This window comes from Papio anubis, chromosome 13 (assembly GCF_008728515.1).
Source record: "Papio anubis isolate 15944 chromosome 13, Panubis1.0, whole genome shotgun sequence".
Taxonomy (NCBI): domain Eukaryota; kingdom Metazoa; phylum Chordata; class Mammalia; order Primates; family Cercopithecidae; genus Papio; species Papio anubis.
Genome location: NC_044988.1, coordinates 106,708,954 through 106,721,674, shown reverse-complemented (window position 1 = coordinate 106,721,674; position 12,721 = coordinate 106,708,954). Strand labels below are relative to the sequence as shown.

Below are 12,721 nucleotides of genomic sequence, written 5' to 3'. Positions count from 1 at the left end.
AGTTGCGGGAGCGAGAGCAGCCTGCAGACCTGACCGAAGATGCGGGGAGCCGGCGGGAGACCTGAGACGTGGGGAAGTGGGAGGAGCCTGCAGACCTGCACCTCGGTTTCCTCTGCTCCCCGCCACCAGCTCCCTTCCCGACGCCTTCCCTGGCTCTCCCCTCATGGAAACGCGGAGGACGGCCAGGGCTTCTGCTCTCCCCCGTGGCTGCGGTGAGCTCACCGAGACCCGTGTGAGAAGCTCGGGGTCTGCCCAGGTCCGAGGGCAGCTGTCTCATTGCTGGCTGCTGCGTCCACACAGCTTCTCGGTCCTTCTCCATCTTGTTCTTCTAACACCTCCGCAGGCTGTCTGTTCTTAGTCCAGTCGGGTGCCAGGTCCATCCCCCTGTCCACCCATTCTGAGCCACCTCCTGCCTTTGCTAACCTCGCACTCCCCTCCCAGCTGCCCTCCCTCCCCCACCCCGTCACATTTTCCAAACAAGCTGGGCAGTGGTCTCTCCAACCCAGCCCCGGAGCAAGGAGGCCCAGGCCCGGGGCTACCCGGCACACACATGTTGTGCGTGAGCTGGGATGCAGGTCCCATGCTCTGCAGAATTGTGCATTGAAGACACCAGGGCTGCAGAAAACTTGGTTAGGAGCAATCCGCAGAAGCCTGGGGTGCTGTGGCGAGCTCCGCAGGCGGCGGCCCCTGACCCTGAGGGTCCCCAGGGGTCCCGGGGTGGGCTCTAGGGCAGAACCATGTCCTCCAAGTAGAAAGCCTGACCCAGGTTGTGGCCTCCAGCAGCCCAGGAGGACCCCTAGCTGCCCCTTGGGCCCCGGTCGCCATCGATGCTCTGTGTGCCGCCAGGTGTCCTCCTGATGGGAGAGGTCACCATGGTTCCCACCCATGGTCTTCCTCCCCTGCCTGCGGGTCTCCTGAGTCTGACTCTGGCAAGAAAGATAAACAGGTGGCAGCAGAACCGGCTCTCTTTGTAATTGCTCTTAAAGCTGCAACTTGGATTCGGTTCGTTTGATTGGCCTTTTCTTTTACTCTTCGTGCCCGCAGTGAAGATAGTGATCCGGGGAGACAGGAACACGGGCAAGACAGCGCTGTGGCACCGCCTGCAGGGCCGGCCGTTCGTGGAGGAGTACATCCCCACGCAGGAGATCCAGGTCACCAGCATCCACTGGAGCTACAAGAGTGAGTGTGGCGGGCGCCTCGGGGGTTCGGGCTCCAGGCCTCCACTTCCTTGGCCCTGGTTCCTGGGAGATGCGTTCCCCAGAGGGGGTCTCCCCAAAGAGTTCTTGTCTGTGAGGGACCCTGCTTGCGTGGGGGTCCCGGAGTGAACTCGGGGGGCTCTTTTGGGGTGGATCACCCTGCTGCCTGAGTGAGCTTCATGAAGCCCCGCTGAGCTGGGAGGCTCAGCTCGGGACAACAGTGGCCGCAGGTGAGTGGGTACGCGGGCGCCTGGGGGACTGAAAGGAGGTGTCTTCTGAGGAGCACTCCCTGGCCTGTGCCCTCTTGGAGCACGTGGTGTTTTTTCTTGGGCCCAGCCCCACATCTGCGCCAGCACCAGAAACAGTAATAAGACCTTTGAGCCCTTGCTCCTGCGGAAAGTTTGTGTCACTTAAAAGATTCAGTGAGGTGGGCTGGATGGTGGGATAGACCCCTCGCCAGGGTCTCAGTTGGGTGCGGGGGCCTGGGTAGATGCAGGAAGGTTGGGGAGGTGATAGCTGTGGCGGCTCCAAGGCTCGTGCTGTGGGAGGCAGAGCAGCTGCCCTGTGTGTTCAGAATCCTGACAGCAAAAAGCCTTGGGGCTGTTTTTTGTTTCTTTGTTTTTTGGTCTGTTTTTTGTTTGTTTATTTTTGAGACAGAATCTTGCTCTGGCGCCCAGGCTGGAGTGCAGTGGTGAGATCTCAGCTCACTAGAACCAGGTTCAAGCAATTCTCTGCCTCAGCCTCCTGAGTAGCTGGGATTACAGGCGTCCGCCATCACACCTGGCTGATTTTTTATATATATATATATATATTTTTTTTTTTTTGAGACGGAGTCTCGCTCTGTAGCCCAGGCTGGAGTGCAGTGGCCGGATCTCAGCTCACTGCAAGCTCCGCCTCCCGGGTTCACGCCATTCTCCGGCCTCAGCCTCCCGAGTAGCTGGGACTACAGGCGCCCGCCACCTCGCCCGGCTATTTTTTGTATTTCTTAGTAGAGACGGGGTTTCACCGTGTTAGCCAGGATGGTCTCGATCTCCTGACCTCGTGATCCGCCCATCTCGGCCTCCCAAAGTGCTGGGATTACAGGCTTGAGCCACCGCGCCCGGCCAATTTTTTATATTTTTAGTAGAGACGGGTCTCACCATCTTGGCCAGGCTGGCCTTGAACTCTGACCATGTGATTCACCCGCCTTGGGTTCCTAAAGCGCTGGGATTACAGGCATGAGCCACTGCGCTTAGCCAGGGCTGTTTTAAACACCATTCCTTTTCACTGAAAAAAAAAATAAAACCTAGTGGGTTACTAGTGGGAGGCAAAGATGAGTTTCAGCTGCCACATGGTGACAGCTGACGCCTGGACTGCTGTGCAGAACAGCCGTGGAGTTGCTGGGCATCTGCTGCTCTCTAGGGCCTGGGAGGGTGGTGCTGGGCTGACAGGACACAGAGCCCACAGGGCCGGCACGCAGAAGCTCTTCCTGCCACCGCACTCTCTTCCTGGTTTGGGGTGAGGGTGATGGCAGCGTTTATGCCCCTCTGCTCAGGCGACATGGATGTGGTTGGTGTGCAGATGCGGTTGGTGTGCAGATGCCTGGCGGTGTGAGGGGCCTGGGTGTGCCTCTCCCCTCTGGTTCTCCCTTCCCCTTGGAATCCTTGGGTGGGCGGGAGGCTCCATCCATTGGCTCCCCCAGACCCCAGCATGCCCCACAATAGGGCACAGTCGTGGGTGCTCAGGAGGAGCAGGCGGCACCAGCAGGCCCAGCCGTGATGGTGCAGCATGGGGCAGGCCTGGGGCCTGTCAGGTGGCTCCGAAGGGAGGGTCCGGCCTCCGCCCTCAGTGGTTACTTACATCCCACTCCCTCAAAGTGAACCAGAGGCCAGTCACTGGATGCAGAAACAGGGTCAGGAGAAGGTGACACAGGTGGGCCCGTTTGTTCACACCCGTCAGCAGGAGCGCACCTGCTCTCATGGAGACTATGGGCAAAACAAAGACATCCACCCAGCCAGGAGGGTCACCTTCCAGTATGCTGAGGCCAGGAGGGGCCGTGCCCAGGATCAGGGCCCTGCAGGGAGGGACCCAGGTTTGGGGCCAGGGAGGGAGGGGCCGTGCCCAGGATCGGGGCCCAGGAGGGAGGGGGCCGTGCCCAGGATCGGGGCCGGGGAGGGAGGGGGCCGTGCCCAGGATCGGGGCCCGGGAGTGAGGGGCCATGCCCAGAATCGGGGCCGAGGAGTGAGGGGGTCATGCCCAGGATCGGGACCGAGGAGTGAGGGGGTCGTGCCCAGGACTGGGGCCCAGGGGGCCAGGGATCGTGGGGCCGGGGCGGATCGGGGTCTGGAAGGAATGGAGGGAGTGGGGGCCGGAATGGACGGGGAGTGGGGGGTCGTGGGGTCAGGATGGGGGGGCCCAGGGAGGGGGGAAGGAGCCGTGGGGGCCGGGGATTGAGGGGGGCCGGTGGACTGGAATGGATCTAGGGGAGCCATGCCCGTGGATCAGGGGCTCCAGGAGGGGTCATGCCCAGGATCAGGGGTCTGGGAGGGGTCATGCCCAGGATCTGGGGGTCTGGGAGGGAGGGCTGTGCCCAGGATCGGGCTGGAGGGGAGCCAAAGCCCAGGGATTGGGGTCGGGGGAGGGGCCGGCCAGGATCAGGGGCCTGGGGAGTGGGGCCGGCCCAGGATCGGGGCCGGGAGTGGAGGGAGGCCGGGCCGGAGGGAGGGAGCCCAGGGATTGGGGTCGGGGGATCTGAAATTTGGGAGGTGGCCCAGGATCAAATGGGAGGGAGGAGGTCAGGCCCGGATCTGGGCTGAGGGAGGGGAGTCAGGCCCAGGATTTGGGGTCTGGGAGGGAGGGGGGCCGTGCCCAGGAATGGAACTGGGAGGGGCCGGCCTGGGGATCAATGGAGGCCGCCCAGGGATCGGGGCTGGACTGGAAGGAGGGAATGGAATGGAAGGGAAATTCGAGCGAGGCCTGAAGGAGCCGCTCCCTGTGTGGTCATCTTGAGGGGGCACATCCTGGGTTTCTGGACACTCGGAAGTCCCAGGAGCTGGTGCTCTGCGCGCAAGACAGACAACCACACTACTGGATCAAGGAAGCAATTCTGGGAACTTCATATTGGGCACTAATCTTAGGATTCTCCCTGTTTCAGCCACGGATGACATCGTGAAGGTTGAAGTCTGGGATGTGGTGGACAAAGGTGAGGCGTCTGTGTTCTGTGTCTGCTTCTCTCTGGGACTGTGTGCTCTGTGCAGAGAGGCTTCCTTTCTTTCCCCCGGTGCCCATGCATCACCCACTGTCCTCGTGGACGGTGCCCAGAGTCTTGCTGCTCTGCTCCCCTCCACATCCAGTGGTGACCCCGCGGCACAGCACAGCCCTCCTGTGGCACCACATGCTTTGCTGCTTTAGTTAGCATCCCTCCCGCCTCTGAGTGACGGCATGCACGGCAGTGGCAGGTGCGGCCGGGGGTGTGCTTTGAGCCCCAAGGCCTGGGGTGCTATTTTGGGAGCCCTCCTGCACTGCCTGGCAGAGCGATCCAGCACCAGGTGGCCCCATGCCCACAGCCGAGGACCCAGCTCCTGCGCTCCGGAGACAGGCTGTCTCGAGGGATGTGTTCCCGCCAGGGATCCCCAGCCACACAGACCCGCGCTCTGGGGGCCCTGGGAGGGCTGCAGCAGCCTCGGGGTGTCCTCGCCATCGTTGGTCTCCTCCTCAGCCACAAGGTCACAAGTTCTTCTAAGTCCTCAGAGTGGAGCTCACGGCCCTCCCCGGGATCGTGGTCTGTGGGCATGTGTGGTGTATGTGTGCAGGGCCCTCCCCGGGCCCGTGGTCTGTGGGCATGTGTGGTGTGCGCAGGGCTGGCCACATGCACGCCCCAGCCTTGCAGGCCTGGCTGTGGCCTCGTTACGAGGTTCTGCTGGAAAGGCGGTCGCGGTCTCTGTGTGATGGTGTCTGTTTGGATGGCGCATGCTCCCCTTCCTCCACCTGTGTTTTGTTGGGGTGGGTTTGACCATGGGGGGTCAGAGACGGGTTCTCATGCAGTTCCTGTAGGGGTGCTGGGCCCCTGCGGCTCCCACCATGCTGCGCTGGACTCTGTGTGGCCCTTGCTGACCTGGTGTTCCAGATGCTGTGTCTGCAGAGCTCTGCGTGGTCTCTGGCGTTAGAGGTGGCCACCCACTGCCCCGTCATTGTCCCTGTCCCCACTGTGAGGGGAAGCTATTAGATCTGCCTGTGGCCCCCAGGTGTCTCAGGCGGGGCTGCCCTGACTCGCATCCTGGGATGCTTCCCACATCCGGGGCAGGGTCCCTTCCGGAGCTGCAGAGATTTCCTGTGCCTCCCTCCAGCTCTGGCTCCCTGGCTGTGGCTCCCTGGCTTTGCCCGTGTGTGGAGCGGGCACAGGCTTCCCGTAGACAGGGGTTCGTATCTGGGCACTGTGATGGGTGTGGTCTCCATGGCTTAGGATGGGACCCCCTCCTGGTGGCCTGTCGTGCCTGGGGCTGCCGTGGAGGCCTTTGGGTGCAGAGGCCACCCGGCCCAGTGCTGGGCTTCCTCTGGGGTTGCATGTGTACCCTTGCATCACCTGTTAGCACCCACCGGGGAGTCTCACTCAGCCTAAACCAGGGCCCCTCGGGAGGGAAAGGTCCCCCCAGCTCCATGACAGGGCCTGGCATGCCTTCCACTGCCACCCTGACTCCGTGCCCACTGTGCAAGGTGTGAGCACTGCCCACAGCAGCTGGGACGGCCAGTGGGGAGCGCAGTGGAGGGTGCTGAGGCCTCATGGTAACCTGGTGAGTTCTCGAGGGGAAGGGGAAGGTGAGGCCATCAGGCTCAGCGGGGGCTGCACGGGGCAGGCTGCCCGGAGGGAGGCTGAATGGAGGAGCCTCAAGGTGAGCCGACATCCCTCACCTCCGCCTGGACAGCCAGGGCCCGGCCCCCCTCCAGCTCTGCCTGCTCTCCCCAGAGCAGATCCGACCGGCCTCAGTGGCTAGCCCAGGGGGGTGCTGGTTAGGCTGTGGGCATCCTTCCTGGGTACAGGCCCCAGACAGCCAGCAGTGCTGTGCTGAGCCCTTTGTGGCTGGACTAGGCAGGCTCCTCTGGGCTGGTTCTGTCTCCTGTACCTTGTGAGGGAGGGGCTGACCCCCCTACCGGGTCACATCGTGGTGAGCAGTTCAGAAACAAGCTGTGGAATAAAGTGGAGGTGGCGTTTTAAACACATGAGCCCCATCTGTTCTTAGGGGTTTTGTTTGTTGTCCCAGTCCGTGACTTCAAGACTGGGATCCCCAGAGTTCCCAGGATGGTCTGGAGCCCTTTCTCCTCAGGTCAGCATTGTGGAGATAGAGGGAGGGGCCATGGCCCCTCACTGCTCAGGAGAGCCATGGTGACCTTGATGGCAGAGGCTCAGGGGACCCAGACCGTGGACACCACACAGCTGCCCTCCTGCCTCCCCAGGCCTCTTCAGGGCTGGGACCCCTGCCCTCCTCTCCTTTTCTCCCATGTTGGTTGTTGCCTTGAGAGTCTGTGCGCTCATCTCCCTACTTTTACCCCAGGGGGAGGCCCCTCACTTTCCCACCATATCCCTTGTACCTCCTCCCACCCTGGACTTGGGGGAGCTGCGGGGGGGGCCCTTCCTTCAGCAGCAAACCCTCCTGGTGCAGGGCTGTGGGCCATCCCACCGCAGCCTGTCCAGCAGCTGCTGAGCCCATGGGCCCCATCTAGCACCTTCTGTCCAGGCCCAGCCCAGCCCTGCCCCCAAAGCCGACAGCAGGGCCTTGCCCAGGTCCCGCTGCTCCAGAGTTCGTGGGTGCCCGCACTGCAGGCTGCTTGGGGTGGCGGAGCAGGGCACCTGCCAGAGCTGGGGGCTGAGTGGCCAAGGGGGACCCATGCTCCTCCTGTGGCCCAGGGATTCCACCTCGTAATTTTTGTTTGTTTTTAAATAAGGAAAATGCAAAAAGCGAGGCGATGGCTTAAAGATGGAGAACGACCCCCAGGAGGTGAGTGCCCGGTGCACAGCGGGTAGCAGTGGCTCAGGGCCCTGGGGTGCGTGAGCCGGTGCCCAACACTTCACACGCCTTTGACCCCAAGCACCCCAGTTATGCTGTGGCCACGGGGGCCGCTGGGCTTCCCACCTGCTCCGCAAACCCCACACTGCCATGGCTGCATTTGGGGGTGGCTGGTGGCTGGCTCACCTGTACTAGACATCGTGTTGGACTGACCCCTATTGGCATATGAGTGACCTGAGAAGTATTTAAGTGAATTCGCCAAACTTTTATCCCAGTCACAGTGGGCTCGGCCCTTCAAAGCACAGGACACATCTTGCAGTGGTGGCTGTGGGCGTGTTTCACTCTCCCTGGAGCCACCTGGGGCCAACCCAACCTGAGCCTGACGCACTGGGGGCCTCGCACCCTCCGTGCAGTGCATCCCACTCCCTTTAGAGCATGGGGTGGAGTGACTCTGCCCACAGCACTGCAGCCAGCCCTGTTTGTGGGCACTGGAAGCTTCCGGAATGTACATCTAGCCGAGGGCGGCTGGTAGTCTGGCGCCTGCCTCTATTTTCGAGTGGTGGTTTGGTCATCCGTGAGGCCTGGGGCAGACACTGCTGTGATTAGTGTGAGGTCCTGAGTAGGGGGCTTGTTCAGGGAGCTGCCAGCGAGGCTGGGGTTGACTGTCAGACCCTTTAGGGCAAACCTGTGTTTAGCTATCCCATCTCTTCAGCATATCGTTTCCAAATGGAACTGGCCATTATCTTTCCAGATTAGAAAACTATCCAGCCTTTTCCAGGACTGTGGGCCACATGGGTGGGGCCCATCCTGGGCCAGTCTCATTACTATTCCCTCCGTCCCCAGGCGGAGTCCGACATGGCCCTGGATGCCGAGTTCCTGGACGTGTACAAGAGCTGCAACGGCGTGGTCATGATGTTTGACATCACCAAGCAGTGGTAAGCGGGAGCTGGCGGGGCGGCCACCGGTAACTGTCACCCCCTAGCCCCTTGGGCGCCCTCTCTGTGCAGCAGATAATGGTTAGAGTGGCATCATTCTGCAGGGCCAAGGGACTCTTGCTGGGCAGCTGTGGCGGCTCAGCCACGAGGGGCAGTGGCCTGGATGTCGGACTAGGCAACAGCTATGTCTGTGCATATGGGGCGGGATGGTGCGGCCGGCTGCGAAAGGTGTCTGGGGCAAGGCATGTACCTTCCATAGCCCCATTATTCTTCCTGAAAAACCATCTGGGATTTGGCAGAAGCAAGTGGCTGCTTGTGTTGAGGGCTCCCCGAGACCTCCGTCTTCCATGACCCAGGAGAACCCACGCCAAGATTCATTCTAGCAAGAAGATGACAGCAGTATCTGCTAAGGGCAGTGGCACTCAGGACTATCTCTGGGGGACTAGGCACAAGCGCCCAGAGGCCACTGTGTGGAGTCACGTGGGATCCACTCAGCTCCTCAGAAGTGCAGTGTCCCCCAGGACGCACTGGAGCCCCAGCGTGGGGGTGCTGCAGACACACACTTGGTGCAAGGCTCCTAGAAGAACGAGGGCCTTGTGGAGACCAGCCTCCTGGCGCGGGGCCCCTCCTACCCACAGCCAGTGCCTGGAGCACTAGGAGCAGCGCATTCGACGCGTCCAGGCATCTGCTCTTCCCAGCAGTGGGTCTGGCCTGGGGGCCTGGTCAGCAGCTTCTCTTACTTGGGAAGACCCCCACACCAGGGTTAAGCACACCGCCTGTCACGGGGCTCCACACTTAGCACGCATCAGCAGCCCAGGCCTGAGGGCGGCTTGCAGCGCCTGGCCGGCCATGCTCTGGGCCTCTGCCAACCTTTGCTAATGCTGGGAACCCTGCCTGCCCTCCCAGCCTGCAGCACCACCGCCAAGGACTGACTGCAGGCACCCTCGGGAGAGCCCTTGGTGGGGGTGTGGCACACGGATGGCAGGAGAACTACGCACGGGGCTGGTGGACCCACCCGGGGCACGAGTCCAGCTCGGGTGCACACACGCCAGCCTCACCTGGGTGAGCAGTGGTGCTGCTGTCCCTCCGGCCTCTCCTGTCTAGGCCAGCCTGCTGTCCTGGTGGGTGGGAAGTGGCTTTTCCCAAGCGAAGTTGAGTGTGGACGCAGAGTGGCCTCCACGACACCTCCCACTGCTGCCGCGGGAACGGCCTGGAGGGAGCTGCATCCGCCTGGGCTGCCATGTGAGGAGCGGGCAGGAGGGACAGCGAGACTCCAGCCAGCCTGGGAAGACGCGGCAAAGGCACTCACCTGTGGGCCCAGAGACCCTGTTGGCAGCACCAGCCTGGGTGGGCGATGCCTGTGGTAGCAATGCTTTGGAGCCCCTGCTGCCCAACATGAAGGATGGAAAACACCACTGGCTCAGACAGCGGCTTCAAGCGCCACGCAGGCCCTTCACAGCTGCGAGGAGCAGGAGACACCAGAGGGCCGCCTGCTTAGGACCAGAGGTGCCCCTGGGCCGGCCTTGGTGAGGGACTGGTTTAAATGACTGTGCAAATGAAAGAAAACGGAGTTACAAACGTAGGATGCTGCGTTTTTCACCCACTTGTGTTGGCTTTCTCTCAGTCGGGAAGTTTTGTCACTTGAAGCGCTAGTTATTTCTTCACAAGCCTTTTGGAAAACTGTGCAGCTGAGAAACTGGCAGCTCCGCGACAGGCAGATTCTGGAGACTTGCCATCCGTTCCCGGAGATGTCTGCTTAAGACAAGGCTCTCCAAACAGCCGCTTGACCGGCAGTAGCAGGGGCACCCCAGGCTGTCCTTGGCCTCCCCGGTGGGCAGGGAGCCTGGACGAGCAGCCACGGGGTCAATGCCGAGGGGCACAGAGGACAGTGTGGGATGAGGGTGGACGCAGGCAAAGCCAGAGGTGGTTTTGTAGGGATGTGGACGCGGGGCGCTCTGAGGGAAGGCAGGGACAGGCAGGGGCATTCCAGTGTGGGGTGCGGTCAAGTATGTCCCTCAGGGAGAGGGATGGGCGGGGGCTGCAGGCTGGGAGGGGTGCGAAGGCCCTCGAGGCACTTCCTTCTCGCTCTGCACGCTCGAGGCGTGCTTCCGGTGGGTAGGATGTTGGAAATGAGAAGCAGCCACCGTCCTCGGGCCTGGGCACACAGTAGCTTCCCAGGGAGGGACAGGGCGTCGCAGAGCTGAAACTAAGCCAGGTCCTCACCTGTTCCCTGAGGACCTTCAATTATATTCTCCGGGAGCTTCCGAAAGTGCCCACCCATGTGCCAGTGTGCGTGCTGGGGAACTACCGGGACATGGGCGAGCACCGAGTCATCCTGCCGGACGACGTGCGTGACTTCATCGACAACCTGGACAGGTGAGTGCAGTGGCCCTGCTCCCAAGGGACGCTGCCTGGTGCTCTGGTGCGTGGGGGAGGGTGCTGAGGCAGAGGCCGGGGGAGGGGTTAGCATTAGCACGGGGGCCAGGGGATGTCAGGTCACGCCGCGGCGTGGGGCTCACTGAAACCTGGGTCTCCTCAATGGCATTGCCAGGAACTGTGCTGGGAACTGTGTGCCGGGGTGAGGTGCTGGCACCGTGGGGGTCACCTGCAGAAGGGCACTCAGCTTAGCTGGTTAGCAGGGCTCAGCAGGGTCCTGTGGCCTCAGGAGCCTGCAGGAGGAGAGAGGGCAGTGCGGACCGGCAGTCGTGGGCCCAGGGGTGGTCCTTGGCACCGGGGCAAGGGTCTTTCTCTTGCATCTTTCTTCCTTTTTGAAAGCAGACCTCCAGGTTCCTCCTACTTCCGCTACGCTGAGTCTTCCATGAAGAACAGCTTTGGCCTAAAGTACCTTCATAAGTTCTTCAATATCCCATTTTTGCAGCTTCAGGTAAGCACTCACCGTGTGGGGTGGAGTGGATGCTGGTCTCTCACCTCTTTCCAGGCGTCTCCCTGGACAGGCCTCCCTCCTAATGCCTGAGAAAGCTGTGGGCCTGCTCAGAGTTTGGCTGCTGGCAAGGGCCCAACGTTCTACTGCGCCTGCCTGCTCTGGGTGGCAGAGGGTGCAGGGTCCTGAGGGCTAGACCCAGTTCCAGGAGCCCCTCCACCTCTGCGGAGACCCCTTGCTCAGTTTCCCCCAGTGTTTCTGGTTGCTTTTGTTTGTTGAGATAAGGTCTTGCTGTGTGGCCCAGGCTGGAGTGCAGTGGTGCAATCATGGCTCACTGCAGCCTCAAACTCCTGGGCTCAGGCAATCCTCCCACCTCAGTCTCCCAAAGTGCTGGGATGTCAGGCGTGAGCCACTGAGGTACTCGCTGTTCACATCTCACATTTCCCTGGTGCTTGTGTCAAAACCAGGGAACCAACTTTGGTCTGTGGACTAAACTCAACTTCCCTTGTAGAAACAAGGGGCCAGGCCAGCTGTGGCTGCAAAGGAGCCCAGCAAACGACGAGGCTTGAACCTCCTCGCCCTGGGCTGCCCTGACTGGGTCTGGGGGACCTGGGGCCCAGCCGCAGCTGTAGCAGCCTTGGTCTTTCTTCAGAAGGATGTCAGGCTTGCCCAGGGAAGGGGCTGTGCTGTCCTCCTGGTGTCAGAAGTGAGGACGCCTGCAGGCTGGGACTGCTGCTGGGGGCGTTTGGGTGGGAAGGAAGGCCGGCAGTCAGACTTGTGCGGTGCCAGCACTCCTGGGGAGGCCCGTCCTTCCTGCAGAGCCGTCCCCTCATCACTGGGTTGGTTACTCCTTGGAGAGCTCCCCACTGCTCGCTGCTCCATTCCCTGATGGTTTACCCTCCAAACGCTTCCAGAGCCTCCCAGGGAGAGCACGGGGCCCTGGACAGTCTTGAGCTGGAAGCGTAGGGCTGAGCTGTGTGTCACTCTCCTTTTGCTATGGATGTGCTCAAGCAGATCTAATGTCCTCACCCGTCTCAGCAGCGGGACCCCCATTTCCTCTTTGTCTTGCCCCTGGATGGCCTGGAAGCAAATTTCAGGCCTTTGTGTCACCTAAAAATATTTCAAACACATCTCTAAAAAATCCGTTCTGTTTTTTTTAACCTGACCATAGTACATAATGTAATACCTCACATTAAAGTCACAGGTTTTTCTTGGAGAAATAAGCCACAATAACAAATTTAAAAACTAAAATTTCCAAAGATTTCAAAGAGTTCTTCAGATCATCAGGTATTTAGTCAGTATCCAGAGTAGGATCCAGAGTTCACACATTTGGTTAAAATCACATTTTGTTGTTGTTGTAGCCATTTTCGGCGACCTTACTGACTTTAATATCCTTTTTTTGGGGGGTGGGAGATGGAGTCTCAGTCTGTCACTTAGGCTGGAGTACAGTGGTGCGACCTCACCTCACTGCAACCTCCGCTTCCTGGGTTCAAGCGATTCTTCTGCCTCAGCCTCCCAAGTAGCTGTGACTACAGGCGCCTGCCACTGCACCTGGCTAGTTTTTTGTATTTTTAGTAGAAATGGGGTTTCACCGGGTTAGCCAGGATGGTCTCGATCTCCTGACCTCGTGATCTGCCCGCCTCGGCCTCCCAACGTGCTGGGATTGCAGGCGTGACTCACCGCACCCGGCCCACATTTTTATTTTAAAAACCCCTCCAGGCTGGGCAC

At 60.8% G+C, this 12,721-nt stretch overlaps 1 protein-coding gene across 2 annotated transcripts in view; it reads left to right on the top strand.

Moving 5' to 3' along the window:
• Nucleotides 1-12,721, top strand: part of RABL6 (RAB, member RAS oncogene family like 6) — a 33,314-nt gene that overhangs the window by 14,363 nt on the left and 6,230 nt on the right. The window contains exons 2-7 of one of the 2 annotated variants that reach the window (XM_009187821.4): nt 1,045-1,179; nt 4,330-4,377; nt 7,116-7,168; nt 8,021-8,112; nt 10,348-10,488; nt 10,888-10,996. In XM_009187821.4, the coding sequence (XP_009186085.2) occupies nt 1,045-1,179; nt 4,330-4,377; nt 7,116-7,168; nt 8,021-8,112; nt 10,348-10,488; nt 10,888-10,996 (578 nt within the window). The remainder of the gene's footprint in view (nt 1-1,044; nt 1,180-4,329; nt 4,378-7,115; nt 7,169-8,020; nt 8,113-10,347; nt 10,489-10,887; nt 10,997-12,721) is intronic. The other variant, XM_003911062.3, reaches the window with a different exon arrangement.